The 16,544-nt window shown below is 41.0% G+C and overlaps 1 protein-coding gene across 1 annotated transcript in view; it reads right to left on the bottom strand.

Annotated features, from left to right (window-relative positions):
• CNTLN (centlein) overlaps window positions 1–16,544 on the bottom strand; it is a 318,217-nt gene that overhangs the window by 160,394 nt on the left and 141,279 nt on the right. The window contains 2 exon segments of the mRNA XM_054397579.1: window positions 186–365; window positions 954–1,088. Coding sequence (XP_054253554.1) covers window positions 186–365; window positions 954–1,088 — 315 coding nt within the window.

The following is a 16,544-nucleotide window of genomic DNA, read 5'->3' as shown; positions in this document are numbered from 1 at the left end:
GATTCCTGCTTTGCAACATCAATTTTTAAAAAGCTGTGGGTCTTAAGTGAAGGAATGTAAATTAATGCAAGTCCCTACTGGTAGTTTGAATATGTAACTTGTTATTTAAAGAAAATAACTTGTAGTGAAAATGTCTGGAGAAGTTAATTTTAAAATAACATTCAGGAGTCCGTTCCGCTTCATACCTTTATTCTGGCATCATTGCCAGATTCTTCTATTCTCCACTGTGCCTCCTGCTTCCTCAGTTTCTCCAGGTCATTTATCAGGTCAGCACAGCATGCATTTAATCCCTTATTTTCCTCCTCCAGGTTTTTTATAACCAGTCTGTTTTGCTCTTCCTTCTTCTGTGCGCACTCCTCAGTGTCCTGTAGAACAGTACCACAAGGGCCGATAAACAAAAAAAGTGAGAACTAATCAGCAAATATAAACTGTGTAGTTTTACCCTCACAGCAACTTCTTCTATATTTGATGGCCAAGGTCACCTGTGTACTTTTATTGGCCTCTTTCATGCAGGTGGAAGGGTCATATTTTTTAACTGGATGACAGCTTTGATGAGTACACATTTGCAAAGAGCCCATTAATTGATCAAGCTGCCTTTGATGCTGTCCCCAGCTATTTTTGAGACCCACACAGACATATCCTCCTAGACCTCGGCTTTATCAATTAATAATGCCAGTCCCATCAGAATCTAATTACAAGAAGCCACATCTTCACACTCCTACTTTCTTTGCTCCATTTCCATCATTAACTATTTATCTGAAAGTTATAAAGCTTGGATTCCTAGCTTTAAAGCATCTTCCTCAGAGTTGGTATGTGAGAAAACGGTAAGGTATAGCAAGGCCTAAGGCAATTTTTTCTCCAAGCTTGTCACTTTCTGTGCCACAAAGGCTGATGTTGCTTAAAGAACTACTTCAAAGCTACAGTCTTATGAAACTATGTACAAGTCAATATACCTTAAGTTCTTGGCTTTTATCTTTAAATTTCTGGTTCAAGTTACTGCATTCATTCTTCAAACGGGCATTTTCCTCATCCGCAGCACTTTTTCTCTGTATTAAGTTGTTTATCTCCTGCTGCTGCCCTGTGAGTCTCTATTTTTAAAAGTAAAAAATTAAAAAAAACCTGTTAATAGAGAAAAAGCAACGCTAAAAGAACATGCATGTCCCACATTTTAGACTTATGAAATGTAACAATCTGGTATGCATAGGCTTATAGCATTATTTTAATTTCGTTAGTACTTTAATTATATACAAAACTGCATGACTGTAACAACACAGCAATGTTAATGAGGAAACTAATACCTTGCTGCTACTAAACAAAACAGGCCATAAATGTAGAACTGAATGGAAACAATTCAGACAAGCTCAGACAAGAAATGGTCATTTGCAGAAATGTTAGATTTCTGCTTATGATTAAGAATACATTATAACACTGTTTCACTTGCACTTTTAGCATACCAGAAAACAAGCTAAATAGTTGAGTTTGAAAATCTCCAGATTTCACGAATGCCTTAAAAAAGGCAACTAACAAGATTATGATACAAAATAGTTCTCAGTCTAGCTGAATTTACTTCTCAAGGAAAATAATACAACTCTGGTCAACACAGACAACAGTTTAATATACCTACTGTACAATATAATCTCACTGTTGTCAAAAAATTCTGTTCTTATGTCATGTGTACTAAAACACCCTCTACTCTTAAATGCTTATTAGAACTCTGCATTTTTCTTCAGGAGTCTGTTTTAATTCCACATACTGTTTTGTCCCTTCCCAACTTCCCTTTCTAAATTGAAACTTCATTCAGATGAAATGTTTTCCTAGCAGTAATACTGTAACTGTAGTAGGAAACAGATGAAACTTTTACCTCAGGACAAAAATGCAGCTGCTTTGCTTCTAATATACAAGTTAAATGAAATGTGTTGAGAAACAATAAAACTTCCGACAATAGGATATACATTTTTTTATTATTTTACAATACAGCTGGTAACATGCTGTAGGTTTTCAACCTCCAAATGGTTAAATCTGATTCATTTATATATTCAGACAAAAAAAAAAAAAAAAAAAAAAAGAAAATGTGCTGGAGAAAAAAAACATGTAAAACAATGCATTTGAAGTCACATTCAGCAGCCATTTATTTTAAGTCTACACGTAACAATTGGGGCAAAAAAAGTAACTGTCATCACTGAACTCAAACTTACTCACAGGAAGAAACACAGGTATTATATCCCTCCTATTATTATATTAATGGAGGCAATTCTCCCTGTGTACTCTGTACTTGTGAGAACCCAGCAGAGTACCTTGTCCAGTTCTGGTGATGCCAGCATAAGAGGGACATCAAACTACTGGAGTGGGTCCAGTGGATGGCCATAAAGATGGTCAGAGGGCTGGAGCACCTCCCTTATGGGGACAGTCTGCAAAAGTTGGGGCTGTTCAGCCTGGAGGAAAGAAGGCTCCAGGGAGACCTTGTAGCAGCCTTGCAGTGCCTGAAGGGGCCTACAAGAAAGCCAGGAAGGGACTTTTTATGAGGGCTTGTAGTTATAGGACAAGAGACAATAGTTTTAAACTCGAGTAGGGTAGATTTAGACTGGATTTAGAGTGGACATTAGGAAGAAATTGTGTACAGTGAGGGTGGTGAGACACTGGAACAAGTTGCCCAAAGAGGCTAACACCCTGTCCCCAGAGGTGTTCAAGGCCAGACTGGATGAGACCTTAAGCAACCTGGTCTAGTTGAAGGTGTTCCTGACTATGGTGGGGTGGGGTTGAAATTAGATGATCTCTAAAGGTCCCTTCCAACCCAAAGCATTCTATAAATCTATGAATTATAGGAAGCAGCCCTGAATACGAAGCAAGCTGCACTGGGGTAACCAGGACTTGCACTACACACGGAACAGTGTCCATGCATTGGCATTCAGAGCACCCACAATGCGGAATGAAAACTGTTTACAAAGTGGTAACCAGAGAAGGGTGGGGCAATTCTGAGTCTGAGTAGCAGTTTGAGCTCAGTTTTTCAAGGTATGTATACTTTTCTCCCTACTCTGCACAATTACTGAGCACAAAGTAAACCTCTGGCCCTTCCACAGCACAATGTTGACAGCTAGCTTAACAGCTGATAAATTAGCTTCACCAGTGTTACCAGAGTTAAATTATATAAAAAGCATTAATTTCACATATTTGGTTATAAGACTAAGGTTGGCAGAAATAATTTCTTTATGAATCAGTATTTTAAGTACTAGTAATCTAGTATGAAAGAAAGACATAAAAAATATATTTGAAGATGTGCAGTAAAATTATTCTATGTATTTTGCAAATGTCTTGCTCCTGACTATTTCTTTGTGTGGATTGTCTCTTTCCCTCCTTGTTTCTTTTTTTCTTTTTTAACTGAAACCTTTGTTGTAACTTTCTCTCACAGAATACCTAGCATGTATTTAAAATTATGTTTAACCAGTAATTTAGTATTAAGCCTACAGTGTAATTGTTTAATAAAAACTCCTCTGGAGACTCATTCTACAGCCCTGGCACATTGAACAGATTCCAGTCAAAGTTTGACGAAGATCATAGATTCACAATCATTCTTCCATTTCTTCCACAGAGAAACCAAACATGAATTCTAAATTGAGATACTTCTATTTTTTTTTTTCTCAGAGATATAATCCAGAGCATTATCCTCCGCAAGACTGTTGTCAGAAGACACTAAGGAAGGGATAATGAAATTGAGACACCTCTTCATAACTAAGGACTCCTCTCTTCCATATTTTGAACTAACAGACTTCAGGCAAAATTTTCACTATTTGAAACAGAAAATATATGATCTTTAGATACATTACAACAGTTACAGTAACAAATCATGACTGGCTGAGAATATTTATTTGCACCTTTAAAAGGTATGACTGTGCATTACCACGGAAAGCATCAGTTATTTTGCTTGCCACCTTCTCACTCCCCATTCTCATAGAATCTGACTAAGTGTCTCCTTCAACTCTTCCTTTCAGCTGTTTAACATCTATCAAGTCAAAGTCTCTATTTGAAAAAAAATTCTATCTACCTGAAAGAGCTTATCGGCTCTAACAGGATTAAAAATTCACAAATACATGTTCTCACATAATCTCAAACTACAGCTCCAGCTTTTCAAACCATCTAATTTTTGAGTACACACGTTAATACTTAGTTTCATTACACACTATGTGGAAACTGGTAAGCATGCACACATGTATTTGTAAGGCGAAATCAAGTAACTTTGGGTCCTATTTGGAATGGGATCTTTTCTCACAATTTGGAGGATGATTGGAGGCATGAATGGAGGATGAAGGTAAAAAAGTTTAAGGAGCTATTTTAAATGTTTGTTCTGTATTGCTGTGATGAAATTTTAAACTCAAATAAGCTACTTAATTTGCATAATTCACAGGATAATCAGACAGATTATCCAGAACTAGACTTGCATACTAATATTTAACCCAAAACCTGACCCTCTTAAGACTTTATATCAATCAAAAGGCAAATAAACCACATCAATCCCTAAGCAGCAAACTCATCTGAGTCGTCTACAAAGTCATCTACTGCAGCAGTAGTAAAACTTTATTTAAGTAAGTTATACCTGCGTGGAAAAAATCCTGTTCTGTTCTCGAAGCACTTTTCTTGGTTACCACTTTGTATGCCCTTATCTTTTCCTCTAAACAAATTGAACTTTTACTCTCATATCTGCTCATTTCATATGTTTATAAAGGGAAAAAACCAACAATATTACTCAGGAGCTGTCACCAGGTAAAAATAAGGCTTATAAAGAAGAAAATCTGAGGTATAGACAGTTAAGTAAATTTCATCTGCCTTTGCCTGTGCAGCTCTTTTTGCACTTTGCTTCTTCAACCTATGAATTACCTCATAGAACAAGGGGAAGAGAGTGAAGTCTGAATTCTTACAGCAGAGAATACAAGCGGTCTTCCTAAAAGACTACCATACCTTGGTAGGCAAGTGAAACAGAAGAAAAAACCCACACCTGATCAACAGAGGAGGCAACATGCCACTTGAGGTTATTTTGACAGACTTCACAAGATAAAAAAAATTATCAGGAATTCATCTGTTCCCACAGTATCTACTGTTCCTGTCTAGACACCATAAAAGACAGGCTAATACCACACAAGAACAATCTCAAATTACATTTTGCATTGGCTGCAGTTGTACTTCTTTGAAAACAGTATGACAAAACCAACATTCAGGGGACTTCTGACAGCTTGTTGCTCAGGGTTTAAAAAAACCCTCATGTAACTAAGATAACTAGATCATACTTCCAAAGGCTCTTTCCATGGACAAATTTCCAAATACAATAAGTGAATTTGCACTAATGAAAACCAACAGAATCTCACTTTACACTTTTGTTTATCTGTGAAGAATCAGAGTATCACAGTACACTAATGGAGCCCAGAGTTCTAGGCAACAATAAGGACAAAGAAACACTATGACATAACGGAGCACATCTTTTGATGTTTAAGAATGCAGTCATTCCAGAATTAATTTTTATCCTTTTCCATGGCATCTACTTAGTTACAAATACTTTCTTTTTCTTCCCTAAAAATGCAAAATTGTTTACTGTCAAAAAACCCTTTGTTAACTCCCTTCGTTGCGAATCTTGAGAGGAACCAAAATCACGTTAAGTTGAATCAAGAAAATCAGCTACAAAAACTACAGATCAAAACTGAACAGGGAAAATAATCCTGTTTTGTCTAAGATCTTAACACTTCATGAGTCTTTTCATGGCAAAAGGATGTTATAATTATCTGTCAATATTTCATGTAAATAGGTAACAAACTGGTTTTTAATTAAACTTCATTTTTTAAAATTCATTTTAATTAAACCCTGTGAATCTAGAGGGTACACTATAATATAAAGACAGTGAAAGTGGCAGCAAAAACCTAGCTCTTCAACACTAGGAAGTCTATTTCCAAAAAGAATATGAGTTAGGATGCGACTCCCAGGAGTTATGGGTGGTCTGATGTCACAAACATCATCACTGAACTTCCAGTCTACAGTGGAAGACTTTTTTAATCCACTACATAAAAAAAGCAAGCAAAAAGGACTAAGAGACAACAGCTGCCCAGGCTATTATTGTATTAAGTGTTACCCAAACTTTTGGGGTGGAGGGGAAAAAAAAAAGCAAAAAACATTCATAGTTCTGCAGTTCAACATTCGATCAGACTGTGCTATAGAATCAGTATTGCATACCTGCCTCTATATAGGTTCATGAAATGTAAGAGGAAACTGTATTTCATGTCAAGAAGTTAACTCATACTGATAGTTATCAAAATATCCTTAAAAATCATTCTAGCAGAAATACAAAACTGACACATTTATCCCATATATCCTTCATTGCTGCCACAAACAATACAGAAATGTAACAATGCACCTTGTTCTGTCATTGGCTTGAAGCACTTAATGAAAAAGCTCATCTCTGTATTGCAATATTAAATGTGGCCACCTATACATGTAATAAAGCGATGTACATTTGATTTCTAGCACCAAAAGGACCAGAGTAACCCATAAACATTATATTCTGTGCTTTCTTCATTACATTCTTTATCAGAACCTTTCACTGTAAAGTAAAACACATCTAATATATTACATTAAAAAAACCCACAAAAATTAACATGAATAACTGGAACTGATGAAAAATTGAAGTATTTTCCCCAAGCAGTACCATTTAATGGATTCCTGATATTTTAAGCAGAAAGAAAATTTATTTATTAATGAAATTATTTTTATAATGACTTTTAAACAATATTAGTTCTTTTAAACTATTTTCCTCAAAACTTTTACTTCAACATTTACATATTTATTTTCTCCCTTTCATCATCTTATTTTCCCCTCCAACTAGCTGATGTTGACTTCAAACTTTCTTTTTTTTCTATCGGGAACAGAAAAATACGTTGACATCACTAAAAATGTGCCAGCAACTTTTCACAGATTTCCCTTATTCAGCTTTCTCAAACTATTCTTTCAATATTTTTAGTTTTATTAAGTTTTATGATTCTAAATTTGAACCCCCATACATATGTTTAACAACCTTCCTAGTCATATTTGCGTTTAGTGCACCCAAATAAAGACAGATGCAAAAGAAAAAACAATTAACAAAAGAAACGTACTGTCTTTCATCTCATGACTATTCATCAGATTCTTTAATTATTTTCAGAAGTAAGATGAACAGAAGTTCTTTGTAAATAATCCATGAAAAGCTAACCATATGTTACAGAAATCATCTGCTGCATATTGCAGCCTGTATGGTGTCCTTTCACAGCCACAACACTAGATAGCTACACTATAAAACATAATTTTATATCCATACTGCTCCAAAAGCAGAATGCCAACAGTGCTACCTTATTGTACAGTATCTTCTCAAAGGAAGCCTGTATTCACAGTTAACTATTCAACTTAGAATTTGACTCCTAAAGTAAGAAAAAACACAGAACTGCAACTGATACATAATAGATTAAAATTTAACTCATACATATTTCATTACTAATTTCTATTTTTCACACTAGCCCTTACACTGTAACAATCTTAAACAAATAAAACAACCACAAGGAAAGGAGAATTGAAGTGGGGGAATCTCACTTGATCCGCCTTATACCATGTTTTCCAGGACTTCCTGGTATTAAATAAATCAAGGAATTCCTTCTGAGAAAAAGAAGTATGAAGCTGCAAGCAGGCATCTCCAAACTCATTCCCAAAACAAATCATCATTTCTGAATATCTATTCTAACAATAATAGATGTGAAATAAAATACGGTAACTTAAAGTTGTATACAAGGAAAAACTCTTAAAATGTTGTTCATTCAAATGTGCTTACTTGCTGTTTCTGTGATGGGGAAAAAGGACAGCCCTTTTTTTGCAGGAGAATGAAAAGAAAATGAAGATTCCTTGAAGTTCTTTTTTAACAGGATCAAGTGAAATGATTATACAAAGAAGCAGACCAGAAACATGAGCAGCTTGTTTCATGCTGCAGTTAGGGAACATGAACTTACTCCTCTACCAGTAGTTGGCCCTGCTTCTGAATTCTTACTTACCCCATAGACTAACCTAGGGTCTAATAGTATACTCTGTTACACACACCACATTCCTATTGCCCTTTTTGGACTTGTCTGATGTGTTTAATTTGGTATCTTCAGTAAAGTCTGAAATTTTAATCACACTACTTGTCAGAATTTTTTAGTATTTGAACATGTGGTGGAAATAGCTGTGACTTCAAGTTGTACAAGCGGCAGTTTTGCAACTAGCACCTCACTTTCACTAGCAGCAAAGGAACCATCATTTCCCACCAGTGATCTGCTAAGTAGGTCACAACAAAACTTTTTTGTGATGTGCAGCATCCCATTCCACTGAGGTGCTCCTTACATCTACACTGCAGAACTCTCATCCACTAAAAACAAAGGTCTTTTCACTTTTTACAATACCCTACAAACCTTTATATCTCTTCTGCTGCACACACATAGTGCAAGCGTTGCCAGCAGCTGCATTACTGCATTAACAAGGTGTCATACTTATGGTTATTAATTATGAAATATTATTAATTCTTATTATTTGTTACTGTAAAAATTATAAATAACCTTTTAACATTATATATATGCAGATTCTAGTGTACAGTCGTGGATACAGTCTCCATAAACTCATACAGTTTAACAATAATGAACCAAATTAGAAAAATACAACACAGTTATGTAGTGAGAACCAAGGGTGCAATTCCGCGGCTTGTCCACCAGGGGCCGACTCAACGAGACAGGCGATGGGGCTGAATACAGCTGAGGGCCAGGTATCAGGCACACACAATTTAAAGGAACCTTTCAAAGAGACTTAAACCAATTTTTACTCACGAATTATAACTCCGGGCATATCGGGCTGCTGCTTAACAATCCACAGATTATAATACCACATGGGCTAAAGCGTGAGGATTTTAAACAGAATCAAAACTCGTGTTAAACATGTGAACACTGGAAAAGATACAGTTTCACTTGTAAACTGGTTGCCAAGCTGACTGCTATGCTAGTTGTTGTGGCTGGCTCCAGGGGTGGTCCCTTACAGACAGGTTGGAGGCAGCTTTCCCTCCTGTTGCAGGAGTGCACTGGCTCACCTGGAACAGGCTCATGGGTGATTGGCATGTGCTGGCAGTGCTGTGGAGTCTGCAAAACACTTTGGCTGGCCGGGACACTCACAGGTGGTCCTGACAGGGCACAGACGGAGAGTGTGGGGGAGGGGGTGGTGCAGAGTGGCTTTCCCTCCGGCTCAACTTGGAAATGAATGAGCTGTTCAGGACACTCACAGAAAGTCCTGGGAGGGCACAGACAGTGCTCTGGATCGCCCTGGCACTTGGGCTGTGGAGCAGCAGGCATCAGGTCCTTTCCTCCCACAACTCAGCAGCTGGCACAGTTTCTGGCTTTTGTGAGTGGCGGGTGCACAGACCACTTTGGCTGACAGGTCTGCAGCTTTTACACTTTGCAGCAGACACGCATAGAACTGCCAAAAGGTTTTTGGACAAGTTCTCCCTGGCTGGTGAGGCTTTGCCAACAGGGCTCTGTCTGGTTAGGCAGCTTCTTCCTACTGGTGGGGACTACAGATGTGATACAAAGCTGGCTGTAGTTTCAGAGCAGCTTATGCAAAGGACTCTGCTGGTTCCCGGGTAAACTGAGGCATGAGGGCACTTCCCAGGTAACAAGGCTTCTCTCTGGACTGCAGACAAAGGCAGAACACATACACGAGGGCAAAGCACGTGCATAGAGCAAGAGCAGAAGCAAAACAAGAGCTCAAAAACTTAATAGTAAAAGAGCAAAAGAGCAAGTTGTTTACAATTTGGGTAATATTTATAATTTGATCAATGCTTGGACTTAGCCAATAGTCAAATGCCAGGTCAACACATCATTAGCCAATAGCAAAGCACATGACCAGAATATGCCCATATTTGGAAGAAGCACAAGCACAGCACAAGCATCCCATAAGGTGGGTGTGTGCTCCTGTTTACTCCAAACAGGCAGGATGGGTTGTTTACCCCAGCTTGTTGACTCCTGGTCCTTTGTTTTTTCAGCTTTGGTTGAGTACCCACTCCAGAAAGGAGGGGAAAGGTGGAGGCTGAGCAAAACATGCAGGGACAGGTTTTGGCAATGTTTGGGGCATAATTCTGGGCGTAATATACCCTTTACCACACAAGGAAATGAAATATTTTTTTTGTGGCACACACATTTGCCATCTCTGAAACAAGGAATACAAGATTCTTCTTGCCCTGCAAAGCGGCACTACTTACAGGCAGTTTTTTCACAACACATCTCTAAATGCGGAAATTAGACAGCACTGGCCAAAAAAAAAAGAAAAAGCTGTAGCTTCACAGCAAACCCAGCACCTCTTCTGTGCTGGGGTACACCCATCCTGGATAGGGCTGAAAGAACCCATCCCCAGGTGGACAAAAGAAACTAAGTTTGGGGGGGGGGGGCGGGGCTTGGCCCCTCCCCTGCCAGGAGAAGGGGGGTCCCCTGACTCGAAAGTGGTGTATTCCACTCCCCCTTCCTGTCCAGCAAGCCTATAATAAGTATGCAAGGTGTCATATTTATGGTATTAATTATGAAATATTATTAATTCTTATTATTTGTTAATGTAAAAATTATTAATAACCCTAATACCATCAAGCTACAGGGGGACTGAGCCCATAACCATTCAAGGGGTCACTGGGGGCTCACAAGATTTGACTGTACTGCAGGCTGAGATAAGCCTGACTGGGAATGAGTGGGGAAAACACACCATAATGACTGGTCCAGATGCACCTTGCATTCTTGTCATGGACTTTCTGCGGGAGGGATGTTTTAAGGACCCTAAGGGGCACAAGTGGGCATTTGGGGTAGCAGCTGTAGGGACTGCAGACAGGGAACAGCTGTCTACCATGCCCGAGTTGTCAGATGACTCCTCCATAGTTGGCAGCCATCAGGTGCAGGATTTGAAGTTACCAATTGCTTCTCATACAGCACATTGCAGGCAATACAGGACCAACCGAGACTCTCTGCACCCCATACATCAACTGATTCGATGACTGGAGAGCCAGAAGGTAATCAGCAAAGCTCATTCACCCTTCAACAGCCCAATATGGCCAGTGAGGAAAGCAAACGGGGAATGGAGATTGACTGTGGACTACCGTGGCCTGAATGAAGTGACTCCTCCAATGAGTGCTGCTGTGCCAGCCATGTTGGAGCTCCAGTACGAACTGGAATCGAAGGCGGCCAAGTGGTATGCCACAATAGACATTGCTAATGCTTTCTTCAACATTCCCATTGCAGAAGAATGTAGGCCACAGTTTGCTTTCACCTAGAGAGGTGTCCAATACCAGCGGAATCGTCTCCCCCAGAGGTGGAAACACAGTTCTACCATCTGCCATGAAGTGATCCAAACTGCACTGGAGAAGGGTGGAGCCCCTGAGCACCTGCAGTTCATTGATGACATCATTGTGTGGGGTGAGACAGCAGAGGAGGTCTATCAGAAGGGTAAGAGGATAATCGATATCCTGTTGGAGGCTGGCTTTGCCATAAAGAGAAGCAAGGTAAAAGGGCCTGCCAGAGAGATCCAGTTTCTGGGGGTTTGATGGCAAGATGGCCATCGCCACATCCCTCAGGATGTGGTGAATAAGGTAGCCACTATGGTGCAACTCACTAGTAAGAGACACAATCCTTCTTGGGGCTTGTGGGCTTCTGGAAAATGCACATTCCTGGGTACAGTTAAATAGTGAAACCCCTCTTCCATGTAACACAGAAGTAGTTTTGTGTGCGGATCTGAGAAACAGGTAGCATTTGATCAGATAAAATGAGAAGTGGTCCATGCTGTGGCTCTGGGACCTGTTTGAACTGGGCCAGAGATCAAGAATGTGCTGTATACTGCAGCTGGTGAGAGTGGTCCTATGTGGAGTTTGTGGCAAAAAGCTCCTGGTGAGACTCCTAGGTTTCTGGAGTAAGGGGTACAAAGGTTCTGAGGCCAACTACACTGCAACAGAAAAGGAGATCCTAGCTGCCTATGAGGGAGTCCAAGCTGCTTCTGAGGTAATTGGGACCGAGTCACCACTCCTTTTAGCTCCAAGGCTTCCAGTCCTGACTTGGATGTTTAAAGGGAGGGGCTCAACCCCACATCATGCCACAGATGCCACCTGGAGTAAATGGATGGCCCTGATAACTCAGCGAGCTCGAATGGGGAACTTTGAACACCCTGGCATAGTAGAAGTGATCACCAACTGGCCAGAGGGTGCTGACTTTGGGATGCCACCAGAGAAGACAGTGACCCATGCTGAGGAGGCTCCCCCATATAATGACCTCCCTGATAGTGAAAAGGACTATGCTCTATTCATAGATGGATCTTGACATCTTGTAGGAAGCAAGCGGAGATGGAAGGCAGCTGTCTGGAGCCCAACAAGGCAAGTGGCAGAAGCAAGGGACGGAGAAGGCGAATCCAGTCAGTATGCAGAGGTAAAAGCTGTCCAGCTGGCCTTGGGTATAGCAGAACGGGAGAACTGGCCAGTGCTTTACCTCTATACTGACTCCTGGATGGTAGCAAATGCCTTGTGGGGGTGGCTGAAGGAACGGAAGAAGAACGGATGGCAGAGGAAAGGAAAGGCTATCTGGGCTGCAGACCTGTGGCAAGACATTGCTGCCCATCTGGACAAGCTGCCAATAAAGGTACAGCACATCGATGCACACATCCCCAAAAGTAGAGCCACTGAGGAACACCAGCACAACCACCAAGCAGATCTGGCTGCTAACACCTCCCAGATAGACTTGGACTGGGAACACAAGGGTCAGCTATTCCTAGCTCGCTGGGCCCATGACACTTCAGGTCACCAAGGGAGAGATGCCACATACCAGTGGGCTCGGGATAGGTCAGTGGACATATCCATGGAAGCCATCTCCCAGGTTATTCATGAGTGTGACATCTGTGCTGCCATAAAGCAGGCTAAGCGCATGAAGCCTTTATGGTATGGGGGGAGATGGTCAAAGTATAAGTACGGAGAGGCCTGGCAGATCGACTACATCACCCTTCCTTGATCTCACAGTGGCAAGCAGTACGTACTGACCATGGTGGAGGCAAGTACAGGGTGGCTGGAAACCTACCTCATGCCACTGCCCGCAACACCATCCTGGGCCTGGAGAGACACGTCCTGTGGAGACACGGCACCCCAGAGAGGATCGAGTCGGACAATGGAACCCACTTCAAGAACCATCTCACAAGGGACTGGGCAAAGGAACATGGGATTGAATGGATTTACCATATCCCATATCATGCACCAGCTGCAGGGAAGGTTGAACGCTACCAACGGCTTGCTGAAGACCACCCTAAAAGCCATGGGGGATGGAACCTTTAGGAACTGGGAAAGGCACCTAGCTCAGGCCACTTGGTTAGTGAATAGCAGAGGGTCTGTAAACCAAGCTAGTCCTGCCCAGTCCAACCTGCTGCAAACAGTGGATGGAGATGGAGTTCCTGTGATCAATGAGAAAAACCTACTGGGAAAAATCAGTATGGGTTTTCCCTGCTGTTGGTGGGGGCAAACCAACCCGAGGGGTGGTCTCTGCTGAGGGGCCTGGTTACACATACTGGGTCATGCTAGAGACTGGGGATATTCAATGTGTGTCACAACGAAACATGACGTTGCTGAAAAGGTATAGCCTCTGAAGGTAACACCAATTAATGTAATATAATCACTGTATAATAGTTATAAGTTCTTATAAGTTTTCTTTCCTAGTTTGATAATGACCTGGCATCCAGGATCCAGCATGAACCCACCGCACACAAGCATCAGCTCAAAAGGACTTCTGCATCATCTCGCCTACACCTGCTCCTGCTTCCCATACAGCAATAGACTGTTCCTGACTCCCCTTCAGAGATGAAGGTTGTTTACTGTTCTTTCTTATTCTTCTCCATGTTCCTGCCCAGCTCAAGTACCACCTGCATGAACTGGCACCGGAGAGAGAGAGAGACTGCCCTGAGAAAGAGAGACACAGCCGGGACAAAGAAGGACTTGCAACATGAACTCTAATACCACAACTCATGACTGGATAAAGAGACTGTGACAGGAAAGTGGAAGTGAAATAGAGGGGTGGACTGTGCTGGGGTATAACCATCCTGGATGGGGCTGAAAGAACCCAGCCCCTGGTGGACAAAAGAAACTTAATCCGGGGGTGGGCTTGGCCCCTCCCCTGCTGGGAGAAGGGGTGTCCCCTCCCTCAAAAGTGGTCTATTCCACTCCCCCTTCCTGTGCAGCAAGCCTTTTTATATCTCACTGTTCGCTCTCTTTCCTGCCTTGCCCGCTCGAAAAGATCACTGCTGCTGCTGCCGCCTGCACTTGACCACGTGGCTGGGGCCTCCTTTCTCCCAACTGAATCCACTGACATCCAAGGGAACACAAGGCCATCCAGGCTTGGTTTTCTATACTTTCCCACTTACCCTCATCCTTCACCTCTGTAAATCCCCCGTTACTGCTTTTTTCCCTTTTGTAAAAAAGACAATTTACTTCTCCTACTTCTAAACTGACTTCAGACTATTTCTTTCACAAATTTACTTCCCCTCTCCCCTATCCTTTTTTGGTTTTCCTTTCTTCTCTCTCTCCACCTTGCCAGGAGAAAGGAAGAGGGGTGGGGGGAGGAATCTCAATCTATTATCATTCGAGCTCCTGGACTCCAGTAAGAGCTCAAACCACCAAATCTTCCAATACTGCATGTATTATAGTAATGTATGTTAGATTTAGAGATAACTGTCCATTCTTCTCTAATGAGGATATATGAGGATATGTTCTCAGGATCACAACATGAATACTGGCAATCTTGCCACAGTTCCAACATCACCTGAACCATACTCTTTCCTCTTTTTTTTTTTTTTTTTTTTTTTTTTTTTTTTTTTTTTTAGTGATTCTCTGCACCAGGACAGACTGGGTATTCTATAGGACCTATGGCAGTGCTTTAAAGTGGCACTGTACAGTACATGGGTATTTCCTCTAGTTCTCTTCAGCAGCAGTATTTTGAAACTACTGAAAAGATCATCCCACCCCTTTAGGTCAGGTAGCAGAAAACCCAAAGTATCTTCTAATCCCCTATTCTCTCTATTAATTCCAAATTGAAACCAACAATCTACTAAAATGAGCTTTTCTCTTATCTTCATTGAAGATCACAGTCTTGACAGATCTAAATTTGGTGGGTTTTTCCTACACTCTTGTCCTCAGCAAGGCCTGTACAATGTCATCAGAGTGCACTCGCCTCTGTGTCTGGAAGTGTGTATTACTAGCATCTACTCCTGACACAGCAGAGTGTCATTATACCCATATATATCAATGTTGCCAGATCAGATGTAATAAATAAAGAACAGATGTTGCTATGACCAGTTTTTCTGACAAGCTTTGTCCTAAGTGTGGTCAGTAGATTCCTAAGGGCAGAACCTAATCGCAAAGAACACTGTACACTTCCTTCTGCTACCTGGTCCTTAAGGAACAACAGTTTTCTTAAACTTGAGAAAATCTGCCCATATTCATGAAAGAAGGGATGATATATGAAAAGACTCTTCACCAACAATATTCTTAAATGTTGCAGCTACTATTCTCAGGGCAGCTGCTGGACACAGGCAGAGTGCATGATTCTTCCTTAGCTGACCCATTGCACGCTGCAAAAGGCAAAACAGTAACATTCCATGTGCGCCAAGAACAACATCCTCACATTGGCACCCTTTGGAACATGCTGCAGGAGCCACCTCCTTGACATGCTGGCACCTCTTACTGGGAAAAGACTTTTAGCTTGTATATGTGGTTGGGCTTTACTGGTAAAGGGACTGATAACAAAGAATATAAAAAAAAGCCACTCTGAGCAATAGGGACTCTCTTGGGTTAGGGACTAAGATAGGAATGGTTTTGGTTGGGGCTGTTAGGGACTTCTGCTTCTGTCAGTTTGTTACTTCTTTTGGCAAGGGCTTTGGTGTAGGGATGCTGCTCAGGACATGCTCGGGACTTCTGCTATCTCTTAAGGGATCCCGGACTACTTCTGTAAGTGGGACTCTGAAACTCTGTAATGCTGGGGATTCTACAACAAAGCAATAAAGGACTTCTGGGGAGAATTTCTGAGATTCTCTGCTCTCTGCATTTCTGGAATCTCATTGCTATACAGCAACAGGGTTCATGCCTTCATTGGTCACCCAATGGCAGAAAATACTGGGTAGAAAAATAACATTTAAAGGAGGATTAAAATCCAGTTTTACCCTCTCAAAAACTATACTGACTTCATAATTGTAAAGAAATTGTGTCACTGAAGCAATCTGAGAAAATACTGAGTATGGTTAAGAAATTAATCTCTTCTACAGTAAAATCAGTTTCCAATGGCTTTAGAAATAATTTTTAACTCAAGAAAAAAAAGGCAATTCTATTGTACCACTAATTGGCTACATAACTATTCTTACATGGATTGAACAAGAGATTTCTCAAATTAGACTCCAGCTCCCCAGAGCATGAATGAAATCATGAAGATCCATTCTTTCCAGGCTTGAACATTAGCCTTTGCTAACATAAGCTT

Source organism: Indicator indicator, chromosome Z, assembly GCF_027791375.1.
Source record: "Indicator indicator isolate 239-I01 chromosome Z, UM_Iind_1.1, whole genome shotgun sequence".
Lineage (NCBI taxonomy): Eukaryota > Metazoa > Chordata > Aves > Piciformes > Indicatoridae > Indicator > Indicator indicator.
The sequence above is the reverse complement of the archived record's forward strand: the minus strand, read 5'-3'. Positions and strand labels throughout refer to the sequence as shown.